We start from the raw sequence: 13,836 nt of genomic DNA on the forward strand, positions 1-13,836 counted from the left end.
TTTTCACCAGTTGTTAAGAAATGCTATTCCCTCCTGAGAAAGCCTCACCTTCTTTTTTCTCCAGAACAGTAGCTCCCTCTGCACAGTTTGTACCAACAACAGAGGGAAGTTCAGAAAAACTACCAGACAAGTTGTCAAGACTACTTGCAGCAGACAGACTGGATGGACTGGATGGAACAGAAGAGAGGGAATCAGCTGCAGAGCCTGTAGTCTGAGACACACTTATAACCTGAGGTTTGTAGCAAGTCGGTAAGGCAGAAGGAGGCATTGCTGCAGTCAGTAACGCACTGACATCGTCTGCCTAAAGAGCAGAAAACAACTCATTAAAACAGAGAAACACTTCTGCACAATGTTTTTTCCTAGAATGCACTATCATTATATGAGATTTCTTAAGTACACTGCAAAATAATACTGGGAAAATATGCATTTTACAGTATACATTTACATTTTACAATATACATTTTGCAGCTTACAAACGGCCTTTTCTGCCCAAAGCATAAATAAAATTGCAAAATACCTATATGTAAAAGCTGTAAAAAGGTAAAGACTTCAGTATTTCTAAAAACAAAATTTAAGGGCAGTTAAACAGAAATTAACTTGCTATGAAAGAAGCTTCTACTGGCAACCAGAATTTATGAAACAAAACAATTTCTCTAAGTGTAGTTTTGGATTACATTATAATACTTAGAAAGAACACCCCAAGAACTTAACAGACAGATAATTTCTTACATTTATGCTGCTACAAGGTTTACTTATATTTTATTGTCACAATTTTTGTATTAGTCAAACTGTAAGCCCTGAATTCAAAGCACCACATTACAACCATTAATCCATTTTGTTAGCATTCTGAGGTTTTTTCACCCCCAGTCCATACTGAAATAAGATGCCTAAAGCAAGAAATTATTTAAGGAGAGTTTATAAAGCTCTATTGACTTCTCTTGCCAGGCACATACAAACCCCACAGAAACCACAGTATTTTTGATTTTGCAGAAGGGGTTGCATTACTGTTTTTTTTAAAGGATAGTTTTAAATCAGGTGTCACACATAAATAAATATGGATTTCCCAAGCGCAGCCCCATCACTTACAGTGACCAGGTCCAGTGGTGTTTGTCCTTCTTGGTTTTTCAGAGTAGGATCAGCCCCATGTGCCAGTAACAAGGCACAGAGCTGAGTCCTTCCTTTCTGGGCTGCTTCATGAAGTGGTGTGAAAGCCCATTTGTCTGTAGCATTCACACATGCATTATATTTTATAAGTAAAGCTGCTACATCAACATGCTGGAAAAGTGAAAAACACCTGTTAAATTCCAAGGTACCACAGTGTACTAAAATAATTCAGAACTATTACTGCTATTTCTCTGTAATCAGAATAATTCTGAATTTTCTTAGAATGTATTTAATTATGATTTTAGAAAGTATTAAAGCAAGGTGTTTTCTTCCTCACCAATGACATATCAGCAAAAAGATAAGTAAGATTTGTTCCTTTGTGAAAAAAGGATAGAGTAAAATAAAATTCCAAATCCAGAGGAATCTGAAGGAAAAAAAGCCTGATTCTGAACTTCCAGTTTGGAAAGTTCTCCAACTGTTTTGGTTAAAGAGTTGATTCAAGGACAAAGATCCAGGAAGTTCACAAAAACAACTGCTGTCTCAACAGCATTCATATAAGTGAAAGTGAGATCTTCCTGATAAAATCTGACTGGCACAGGTAAGGAAAGGCATTTTATAGAACACCTTTCAGCCTGCTGGCTTTTTAGGCATTCATGGTTAGAAAACTCCATTCATGACAAGTTTATGAGTCTTTACCTACAACATAAGCTGTGATCTAATTATTCATTCTGTGTGTTACAAATAAGATTACACTATAGCTCAACAGCAAAAGCCTTCTACAGAGGCTCAAAATGCTGTCAATGAAATGTACCATTTTAAAAAAAATAAATAAAGTCTTGGAAAGTTTGAGCTATTTACCCCATAAGATGCTGCATTATGCAGAGGAATCAAGCCTCCTTTATCCTGTGCATTCACATCTGCTCCATGCTGCAACAGGTATTCTGCAACCTCCAAATTATTGTAACCAGCTGGAATTGCAGAAGGACAGAACGAATAGAATTACAACACCACCCCCAACAGGCTGTGGAGAAGTTAATTATTAACTTAAATTACTTGAAAGTAAATTAAATTGTCAGTCCCAGTGAAGACAGTGCAATACCTATTATGAAGGACAGCATTACCTTAAGAGTATTTGGTATTAAAACCTGTCAATAAACAATAAAAGACCCTCTCTGGCTAGACAGAACAGGAAAATAACTATAGAGTTTGAAAAGCAACCCAAAATGAATAAGCATAAGAATCTAATTTTTTTAAAGAAAAGGTACAGAATCCTCCAGCTTGAGGCTACACTATAACTTGTGTAGACATAGAAAGTTCAGGCACAGTAATTAGTAACCAATCAAACTAGATAATTAGAGCACTGACCTGCTAAATGTAGTGGTGTAGAATGCCGTCCTTGTGTGTCCCGACAGTTGACATTGTCAGGTGAACAGAGCTTTTTTACTCGGGCCAAACAACCTTTCTTGGCAGCATCTAGGAGAGCTGCATCTCCTCTAAGCAGGTCTTGAATATCAGTATCACCATCTTTAACAAGGTCTAGAGGAGTATTTCCGTCCCTGTTTTTCTTTGTAGGGTCAGCTCCATGCTGTGCACACCAAAACCAGGTGGTAAGTATATTAGTAGAATAAACATGATGCATCTTAGGCATCTAATGCCTTGTTGAGCAAGTATTCTGACACATATTGGAATCCTGCAGAGAGCCTTCCATTTACTGTGGGAAAAAGGCCAACACAGGTACTAACAGTATCCCTTTTACTAAAAACATTTAACTACAATAATTTAGAAACCACAAATCAATTTCTCAAACTTAAATGGACTTTGAAAGTGAACAAGAAAGAAAAGAAATGTACCTCCCTCCAGCATATGTAATACCTGTAACAGGAGTTTGCAAATCTCGTATTTTCCTTTTGCTGCAGCTTCATGCAAGGGAGTGAATTTCCACAAGTCAGCTACGTTGACAACGGCACCATGTTTAACCAACAGCTCTGCGACTTCATAGTGACCGTATGAGCAGGCGTTATGTAAAGGGACAAGTCCTCTGGAAACAATCAGAAGAGAAAAACTCTCTTTAAAAACAGGGTATTTTTTCAATAACAATATAAACTTAAAACACAATGCATCTTTGACCATATGAAATCTTAACAAATTATTTCCCTACCCCCCCAACAGTCTAATACAGTAGGAACATCTACTGCAGTAAAAACTTAATCAGCAGGGCACTAAAGAGAAGTAAAAGCACAAAGCCAGAGAAATTCTTGATGCTCTAATATTAAGTACTGCAAAATGCTTTTGGATATTCTTAACATCTTCATTCTAACAGAAGTTTCCACAAAAATAAAAATATGTCTTAAGAAAAATGGGATGGTTATCAGCTAGCAATATTCAAAAGCTGACAGATATGACCAATTACAATTGCCAAGAAAATATATATTCAAGCATTTACCCCTTATCTTTAGCATGTACATCAGCTCCATGCTGAAGAAGATACTCCACAACAGATACTCTGTTGTATCCAGCTGCAAAATGAAGTGGTGTAGACTGACGTCCTTCAATATCTCTGCAGTTCACACTCTGGACTGTACACAGCTTCTGTAAATTTCCCCAAACAAAACATGTCACTATATTAGTGTTGACACTTCTAATTTAGTCATAGAATATTGTTATACACATCTAATTTTGCATAACTGTTTTCAATAAAGAAACAGTATTTTTACAGTCTTTACTTTTTACAGATTTCATCCTGAGGAAAAAATCCACCTGCCCCCATATCCACACCTCTGACTTTAATTAATGCTTTTTATATAAGGCATCTGGAGGTGATGAATATTGTACTCTGCAATCTGTAGTAATTGTGCAATACAAAGGATTTAGGATTGATCATAATTCTAAAGCAGTCAGTGAAGGATTGTTTGATTGCTTGCTTTGAGAAATTATACACTGGCATATAATTCTGTGCTACTTTGGCTGGGGTGCAGTTAATTTTCTTCACAGTGGCTGGTATGGGGCTGTGTTTTGGATTTGTGCTGCACACAGGGCTGATAATAGAGGTGGTGTTGTGATTGCTGAGCAGGGCTCAGAGAGAGCCAAGGCCTTTTTGTGCTGCCACGCTGGCCAGGAGGCTGGGGGGAGACACAGCCAGGACAGGTGACCCCAACTGACCAAAGGGCTGCTCCAGAGCAGATGGCATCATGCTCAGTCCATAAGTGGGGGAACAAGGAGGAAAGGAGGAGACATTTGGAGTGATGGAGTTTGTATTCTGAAGTCACTGTTATCCAAGATGGGGCCCTGCTCTCCTGGGGATGGCTGAACACCTGCCTGCCCATGGGAAGTAGTGAACTCCTTGCTCTGCTTTGCTTGTGTGCGTGGCTTTTGTTTTCTCTATTAAGCTGCCTTAATCTCAGCCCATCAGTTTTCCAGCTTTTACCCTTCTGATTCTCTCCTGATCCTGCTGGGGGGAAATTGACCAAGCATCTGCATCTGTGTGGGGCTCGGTTGCTGGCTGAGGATAAACCATGACAAATTCCCTCTTCTTTTTAAGGAGACGTTTAAGCTTACTTTTACGGTATCCACATCTCCAGCCTTTGCAGCCTCCAGCAACTGTCGATCTGCATCAGAATTACCTAATGGGATACCTTCTGCAAAATAAAGGAGATTGCATGACAGGTAAGTGTAGGCAGTTGAAGAAATGTGTTAAGACAGGAAATAACTTGAGTTTTTTTAAAGGGAAATCCTTGAAATAAAGTTAACTAATTACTGACAAGTTTTGTCTCTGTTTACTATCTACAACTACAGCTGCTAGAGCTAATGGTGTTTAACCATCAGCTAATGGGAAGTTAACTTCAGCAGCAGGCTTCCTGTATGTTTTGGAATATTGTGGAACCAACAAAGCATTCTTATTTCTGTTTCAGAATTAGACCAGATCAAGTTTCCAGATCAAGTTTATGTATGTTGTATAATGTCCAAACCTTACTCTTGAAAATCCACCTACACTGTTGCCTCCACTCACAAATGCAAATCAAGCATTTTGTGTTTTAGAAGCTCATTTTCTACTTTCAAGATTCCCCCTACCCTATGTCAGGATTTTAATAAAATTATTCCAGGTGACTATACCCCAAATCTTCATATCTGATTATTCAGACAGTAAATGATACTGTTAAGTAGGAAGTAAAACATCATCTAGTACTGTCTTTCATAGAACATTTTTTTTTGTTGACTAGTCTTCACTATTATTTGGCAGCACTTGGAACAGCAAGTAAAACAAAGCACCTCAGTGGATGCTGAATAACTCAGCATACCTTGTAGTAGCTGTTGCACACTTTCAGTCCCCATTTGTAAGGCTGTAAAGCCCTGCAGAGACACGATGGAAGGATCACATCCAGAACTCAGCAGCAACCTGCATGTCTGAAGATGACCACAATGTGCTGCTCTATGAAGAGAGGTCTGGCCAAGATTATCTAATGCATTAACCTAAAAAATAACAAAGACAAAAAATACCACCATCAAGTTGGTATTAAGATGTTTTCATTGCTGACTGGGAACATTTCACAAGTAGCATCCTTACTCTAATAAAAAGAACATTTTTAGTATATTTCCCAAGGTGATGACATTTCAAACAAGAACAGTTCATAAAGTAGCCCCCTTTTAGAGGTATGGGAATAATGCACTGCATTTTTTACCACAAACAGGAGTAATTCACTATTTTGCTCCTTGCAGTACTAACTTCAATGCTAACATGTAGAACAGCTTCTACCTTGCATTGGCTTACTGTGGTTTCTCAGACTGAGGGCTTCCTATCTGTTGGCTCAAAGTGTATTCAACAATTTAAAACTCTGCACCTAAACCCTACTTTTATTCCCTACTCTTCCTCTGGTTTTGGAAAACTTCATACAGTCAGGCTACAATCAAATTTCTATGAGAGAGATTCAACTCAAATCTTGGGGGATTCAAGCACTACAGAGTCTTTTCTTTCTGTGGAAGTTTGAACTAAATATTGTATTATGAATTAACATTTTGCTTTAATTTTACTTTTTACTGCATACAACATCACGTAAAGTCTGCCACACAGTTCAGTTTAGCTTCCTCTGTTTATACACCCCCCACTTTTTTTTCTCATGTATTCCATTATTCCTGCTGGACAATGAAACACTGAATAAGACACTTTGAAAGTTTTCCATTCCCAGAGAGAACTATGTCCTCACTTCTTAAAAACAGGACCAAACCAATGATGATTTTGTAATGTACAGGCTGTACTCATGGATTGATGGCCTGTAGCTGAAGTCTCCAAATCCAGAACCTTCCAAAACAAATTATTTTACAAAAACTTCCACTCTCATGGTGTGAAAACCTGTATAGTACATGAATGTCAACAAAAGTATGATACTCATACCTTAGCTTCATGTTTCACAACTACTTCAACAACATCATTATGAGCTTTTTCTGATGCCACATGCAGAGGAGTCAAGAAGCTTAAAAAAAAAAAAAAGAATAATTCAGAATGTATTTTGCAAAATCTTCTAAACAAACAGTTAAGAGCATTCATTTGTAACCACTCACTCTTTTGTTTTTTCATTGATATTGGCTCCTTTCCTCAGCAGCAATTCACATACTTGTTTCCTCTTAGGATATGGAGATGCAGCAGCACAGTGCTGTAAACATGAAAAAGTTTACAATTAACAACCAGCCAGCAATACCCACGTTTTGCTGATCAGCAGGCAGTTAAGAGCTGGTGGTGTACAAAGACAACAGAAAAAATCCCCAAAACCTGCAGACACTTATTAATTTGGAAGATTCCACGTGGGCTTTTGGATTTACTCTGGTATTTTCAAGAACTCCCCTTTGTAATAACTGCTGGAAACCATCAAAACAAAGCTAGCACATATAGCTTGCTGTTGCTTAAGACAAGACTATTCTACAAAACCCAGTCATTTAGACAATCTAAACAGGCCTAAATAATTTATGTTAGTCATAGCATTAACTTTAAGAACAAAATATCAGTCAGTGTTATTTGCTTAGCTAGATACTGTGTATTCCAGGTTGGTCTGAATTACAGCACTTGACACTGCAGTATTTATTGCTAAACTATTACCTAGTGTGCTTAGGTTAGCCACAATATATACAAAGCCATTAATAAATCCTGAGTTATTACCAATGCTGTCTCATGTGTCTGAGGATGCTTGAAGTTCACTGTTTCCAAAGAAAGATGTTTCTTTATACGAGCTACATCTGATTCTCTTGCAGCCTGCAGCAGTGAGTGACCTTTGAATTCATCTTCAAAAACAAAGAAATACATAGCAGAGGGTTACACTCCTTGGCTCAAGAAGGAGCAAGAGAATTGCTTCTTTCAGTTGAAAAAAAGGAAATTAATTGTATTCAGCAGACCATGGAGCACACATTTCCAAGTCTGACTCAAGCTATTACATCAATTGACAGAATTTGTTAGTTAAGTCAAAACACTACACAACTTTGGCGTTGTTTCTAAACCAAAGCCAGACAAATCCAAACTGGCTGCACAAGATCTATTTCACTCACCTCTCTGTACGTTCTACTGTTCACACAGGTATTAACTCAGGCATATAAAAATCTCTACTTCTGACGTCTTTCTGGAAAATAATTTCTAGACGCTTTCATGAAGCCTAGTGTAGTATTTACTGACATTTTTTGCAAATACCCCAGAAAGTTATTGTTTCAACCACTCAAGGACAGAATCTGAGTTCGCTCTTTTCACTCTTCAAGTTTGTTGGACAAAAATCAATGCCCTTCATCAGTTATTTTCAACTTTCAGTGATTGTGGCACACTCAAATGTATTCAGCATTCTGAACAGTTACTCTTTTCTTCAAAGAAAAAACTGGAATAAAATTTAATATTTCAACACTCTTGATGCAATGACAGGAGCAAGTATAGCATATGAAAGTGCACTGGCAAGGTCATGAGGGAAAGCATTTAATAGGGGGAAGCTACAAAACCCATCACAACCACTTGACTAAAAAACTGACAGTAAAAATATTTTAAATGCTTTCATTCAGAAAATACAGCAGTTTCAAATTATAAACAGTGAAATATACTGTGTAACACTGCACAATTACTGTTAAAGCATAAGCATGTTCCAAATCTGATTTCTGGCAGGTCGCTGCCTAGGGAATCTAATGACACATTACAAGCTGTAACTGCAGAACTGATCCCACTTGATACTCACATGCTAATCGTTCTTTTAACTGGGGCGTTGGAGCCAAATCAATGGTGCTTTTGTTGTGACAGTTCAACAGTGTTGGGTCAGCACCATAACTTAACAAAAGAGAACATACTTCCACCCTGTTCTTAGAAGCTGCTTCATGCAGAGGGGTGAATTGCCACAGATCCATTGCATTCACACATGCTCCATGCTTGAAAGGGAAAGGGGTAAAAAAAGATGCAATCAAAACCAGGACGTTAGAAAAAGACCATGTTATTAGTTTTAATAACTGTTAAAATAAAAATCAATGCTTATATGCAAACTGTTTCCAAGACACTAATTTTCAATCTAACACAACATTTCAGCACATTGTGGTTTTTAAGCACCTGGTGTCCCACAGGTACAATCAAAGAATCCAAAGGCTAGCTAGTCTTTTCAGACTTTTTTCAGAAAGGAAAGGAGCTCTGCTACAGGTCAAATCAGAGAAAGAAATATTCACATTCTCCAAATCACCTGTGAACAAGCTCTGGTTCTTTGCAGCTCTAGAAAATGTCTAGAGTGACCACTAGACATAGTGGTCTAAGATAAATACATGCTCTGTGAATAACCCCCCAGATATGAATGCCACGGTATCTCAACTGAGATGGGCACTCAATTTTAATTCAAAACATTTAAGTACAAGATTCTACAAGTAATACTCCTGGATGAGTAATGTATGTGTAATTCTTCTCCAGTAACATTTGGATTGTACTTCAAGTTCAGTCTATAAGCAAGTACATGCTCTTTGCCACTGCTTTCTTAAAGATGTATAGCTTTGCAAAAAGTAATTGAGAATTTTCTAGAGCAGAAATCCAATATAGAACACAACTCCAGCTAAATCATTAAGACACAGTAGTGTATAGCCAAAAGCTCATTTGTAGGGCTGTGTCTAGGACCACCACTGTAAAAATTCACTTTACAACTGGCCCCTGAAGTAATAAAAATCATGACTATTTACTGCCATGTAAGTTTATTTCAATAGGTTCTTTTGCAAAATTTTTTGCTAAACAAGTAGAAAGATACACAGAATTAGTGGGGGACTGAAACACACATAGCAGAACAAGAGCTATTCTCTGAGCAGTCAAATGTCTGGAGTTAGACAACAGAATACTCTCAGTTGTTATAACAATCTTGATTTGCTGTGGCAGCTGAGAATAGGCACAGCTCAAAACTCCTTTGGTGGAGTACACATATCATGCTGCAGCCCACATCTTCAAGCCACTAGTTTAACGTGTATCATACCTATCTTCAAAACGAACATAAACCAGACACGCTGCTTCAGTTCCAAGAGTTCCCTTTTGTTAGGAAAACAGACAGGTTTCTCTTTCTTTGGAGTAAAGCCTACAATTCAGGGCCAGAACTGATGCTGTAAAGTTAATTTCCTGAAAAGACTGCTCTTTAGCTTTAAAACATTTACTATCTTTACCAGTATTCTTTTTAAACATCTCTTATTGCTTTGTCTTCTAAAATATTCTTCTACTGTCAAACTCAAAAAATGACTCAGCTTGTAGGAGGTTTTTTGGTGCTTCATTTTTTTTTTTGTTGGGAGTGTAGAAAGATTGAGATAAGCAGTACTTACTTGGTGGTATGAAAATATTCAACTTTGGAGCAGAGAGAGTTAAAAACAGAAAGCACATTTATAAAGAAAAAAGCTTCCTTGCAAGCAGAAGATTCTGTAGCTCCAGCTTAATAATCATAATCATGTAGAGCAAAAGCAATTTATTATTAAGTTTTGTAAATCTACGTACAAAATAAAAAAATATGCAACTTGTATGAGTCTATTATAAACTGTTCTTATTTAATAATATGCAATTTGATCTCTTCAAAGACCAACCTTGACTAGAAGCTCTGTTACTTCATAATGACCATAGGAACAGGCATTGTGAAGTGGTACCAGGTCTCTACAAAGAAGAAAAAGGAGAAGGATGATTAGTTTAGAATACACATATATTAATTTCAAATGCATCTAATACATTGCAACTGGTACTATGCTTCATATTGAACATTTTACAAAAATAATATGATAAATGTTCAAATGAAACTATGGGGAAATAAGAAGCTGAAGAAGAAACCAGAAAATCCTATCAGCATTTATCAGAACAGTGAGCACCTAAAATAATCAGAGATGAGAAGCGAATTGCATTGTCTCAGTGCAGATGAAATGGTTCCACTCAGACTTGGAACCCTAAGCAGGAAGAACTATCTGTAGGGGATGTTCAGGAGTGACCCTAATTATATCCTTTTTCACAAGAACAATGCTACAACATCACGTAAAGTCTTCTGTGAAAACGAATCAACGTAAAGTCTTCTCCTGTGAAAATGAATCAACTTGCATTTTGGTCACAACAGAAAGTTTAAAGGTTACAGAACAGTCTAAAGTTGGAAATTCTCTGTGGTTAAAACATTATTACTGCTCTTTACTTCACCTCCATTTTTAATGGATTCTGTTTATTCTGAAGAAAGGGAAAAAGGAACCTACCCTTTATCCTTAGCGTGCACATCAGCTCCATGCTGCAGTAAGAGCTGCACTATTTTCACACGGTTATACCCAGCTGCTAAATGCAATGGAGTAGACTGAAACAAGAGAATGCAGAATGAATCAGTAACACCAAGTCAAGGTTCAGTTTCTATTCATTTTTTCACAACTTGTTAACAGTACTAAATGATGAAGTCCTTCAAGACTTACAAGCTTAAAAAAATCCCGGAGTGCTTGAATCAGACATTTGGTAACTATGTTCATTGTTCACTGACTACTCTTGAAGTCAACATAAACACAAATCCCAAATTTACTCCATCACTAATACAAAGGCCACTTTTGGGTTTTTAGCCTACCATAGCTATAAATACTCTGCTGGCACAAACGATATCCTTGTGAAAGGGGAAGTAGGAAGACCATTAGCAACAATGACTGTTAAACTATGAAGAAGTCTCTCTGCCAATCAGTGAAGTAAGTTTGAAAATTATCAAGGGTGATTGTTATCCACGTTTGTGAATGCAGTGAGTGGGGTGTGGGGGAAAATTTCATCTCCTCTAAACTCTCACCCTCCAGAGAGCAGACAGATAACTAACTGCTCTGTGATCTTTTCTAGCAAATGCATTCAAGCATCAGCAGCACAAAAGACAGAGCTACAAATTAGTGAGTAGGAATCTTATCCTCTGCATTTACAAACCCATCTACTGAACCAGATTTCTACAGTTCCTAGAGGATGAGCCTCATAACCAGACGAGAAAACAGAGATGCATCAATGTTTTGGAGATCCCAAAGCTTCACAAAGGGGAAGTAACTAAATCAAAACTTGGGTGAATGAGTACAAATACTTCATGAGAATAATGATGCCAAAAAGTGATACTCAATAACCTGAACCTTCTGTAGGCTAGGGGCTGAAATCAGAAGACTCAGGATTTTTCAGAATGGAGATTCTGAACATTTTTATGTCTTTCTTTACCATTACTTACAGCAATGAGCAGCTTGCTCCTGCATCAGGAGCAGCAACTTGCCTAAGGGTGCATGTCAAATAGAGCACCTGTGTATTTCTCCCTGACAGGGACAAAAATCTGTGCAAAGGCCTCGCTTTTTTATCACTGCAGATATGAAGGTCAAGCAGAAGCTTCAACTGAGGAGTTTGTTTATTGATCCTATATAGAAATACTTGCTTAGTCCTTTTAAGATTAAAAAACAAAACAAAAAAACCCCACCAAAAACAAAAAACCCAAAAAATCAACCCCTCAGCTGGCTGCTAGAGAGGTGGAATCTCATTTTCCCATATACAGTGAAGAAAGTAGATTTTATGTTTAACATTTTTAAAATCTGATCAAACAGTAACTGGATCGTGTAAGAGATAACTACTTTTAAATCAGTTTTAAACAAAAATACCTTTCTGCCATCACTTGCATGACAGTTAACATTTAATGGTGTAAGAAGAGACATCATCTTCTCCTCATTTCCACTCCTGAAAAACAAGATGTGAAATGAGCAGAAATATTCTTATCCCAATTTTTAGTAGCTTATTCTGGTTTTAGATTTTTTACTGTGGTAACATTCAACAGATCTGACACAACACATTCTCCTCTGCATTGTCAGCATTAAAGAGAAAACAAAAATGCATTTACGCAACTACTTTTGTAGCTTCATTCACAGAAAACAGGCAAAACTTAGCATCTAGATGGAATGCAAGCTCCAAAGACTACATATCTATATATAAATTACACAAAATTCTGCAAATACAACTAATTCCAGTTATTTTCCAAACATACATACCTGGCACTTTCTAAGAGTTCATCTTTCTTGTATTCACCTAGAAGACAAAAGGGCTTTCTTTAGCTATCGAACAAATATCTGCATGTGAAATTTACTATTTATCCTCCTCTTCAAAAATTTTAGCGAACATAAGTGCTAGAGTACTAACAAATATTTTTTTCAGTTGTTAAAAAGAGCTTTTAAAGAAGAGGAAGGGTGAGTTTTTACACACGTGGGTATTGATAACACAAAGGGAAATGTGCTCAAACTGGAAGAGGAGAGATTTAGATTAAATGTTAGGAGGAAATTCTTTACCCAGAGAGTAGTGAGGCACTGGAATAGGATGCCCAGAGAAGCTGTAGATTCCCTGCCCCTGGATGCGCTTAAGGCCATGTTGGATGGGGTCTGGGCAGCCTGGTCTAGTCAATGTTCCTGCCCATGACAGGGGGTTGGAATTATGTGATCTTTAGGGTCCCTTCCAACCTAAGCCATTCTATGACTCTAAAAATTTGACAGTTCATTATTGAACTAGCATGATAAACTATCCAGAACACATGCCATGACTGAGATGATGAAAGCCTTATGGGAATTCTATTTAGAATTATAAACCAGAGACTAGTTAAAGTAGTATCAAAAAGACAAGCTCCAAACTACTGTGTTACATCACTTCAACTGTTACTAGTCATAAAGGAATCTAAAGATTATCACTTACCAGTCAGCACTGCTTTTGCAGACGGGTCTGCTAGATCCAAAGCTGTTCTTCCATCTGTGTTCCGGATGGTTGGTTCAGCACCGTGCTGCAACAGTACTGCAAAAATGCCAAAGTTTTCCATGAGAAAACAATTGTATAAGACAAGGTTTATGAGACATAACATTACTGTAATCTGCAAACAACAGAAGAAACATTCTAACTTCCTTTTTCAAATTTTTAATGTCAGCATTCTGCAATCTCATCTGTGACCAGTGTCTCTGATGAAACATGTCTAGACACATTTTAAGAGAAAAAAGCAGATCAGAAAGGGAACACAGACAGAACCACAGACTGACCAGAGACAATCTCTCTTGAAAGCTTGTGACTGACCCACCACAAAACTCAGCTATTTTCCATCAACTCCAGAGCATGCTGCCCCAAATCCTGTGCTAACCTGCAGACAGCAGTGACAGGCTGTGCATGCTGCACTCAGGCCAAACAGGCAATGTAATCTGTACAGCTCTCTTAAAGTAAATGGCAGCAAACCACACAATCAAGAAATGTGTCTCGACTATGTGTCTAACTTTCTATCACCT

General features: G+C 37.5%; 1 protein-coding gene across 1 annotated transcript in view; it reads right to left on the minus strand.

The window, feature by feature from the left end:
• Window positions 1-13,836, minus strand: part of TNKS2 (tankyrase 2) — a 28,852-nt gene that overhangs the window by 9,984 nt on the left and 5,032 nt on the right. The window contains exons 3-19 of the mRNA XM_054276700.1: window positions 13,262-13,357; window positions 12,571-12,607; window positions 12,187-12,262; window positions 10,792-10,886; window positions 10,147-10,213; window positions 8,298-8,484; window positions 7,250-7,371; window positions 6,658-6,749; window positions 6,491-6,569; window positions 5,400-5,571; window positions 4,660-4,739; window positions 3,548-3,693; window positions 2,977-3,142; window positions 2,470-2,689; window positions 1,963-2,072; window positions 1,087-1,275; window positions 49-301 (exon numbers count right to left, since the gene is read on the minus strand). Coding sequence (XP_054132675.1) covers window positions 49-301; window positions 1,087-1,275; window positions 1,963-2,072; window positions 2,470-2,689; window positions 2,977-3,142; window positions 3,548-3,693; window positions 4,660-4,739; window positions 5,400-5,571; window positions 6,491-6,569; window positions 6,658-6,749; window positions 7,250-7,371; window positions 8,298-8,484; window positions 10,147-10,213; window positions 10,792-10,886; window positions 12,187-12,262; window positions 12,571-12,607; window positions 13,262-13,357 — 2,187 coding nt within the window. The remainder of the gene's footprint in view (window positions 1-48; window positions 302-1,086; window positions 1,276-1,962; window positions 2,073-2,469; window positions 2,690-2,976; window positions 3,143-3,547; window positions 3,694-4,659; window positions 4,740-5,399; window positions 5,572-6,490; window positions 6,570-6,657; window positions 6,750-7,249; window positions 7,372-8,297; window positions 8,485-10,146; window positions 10,214-10,791; window positions 10,887-12,186; window positions 12,263-12,570; window positions 12,608-13,261; window positions 13,358-13,836) is intronic.

This window comes from Melozone crissalis, unplaced genomic scaffold, assembly GCF_028551555.1.
Source record: "Melozone crissalis strain CALT ecotype California unplaced genomic scaffold, PUWL_Pcris_2 ptg000019l_1, whole genome shotgun sequence".
Lineage (NCBI taxonomy): Eukaryota > Metazoa > Chordata > Aves > Passeriformes > Passerellidae > Melozone > Melozone crissalis.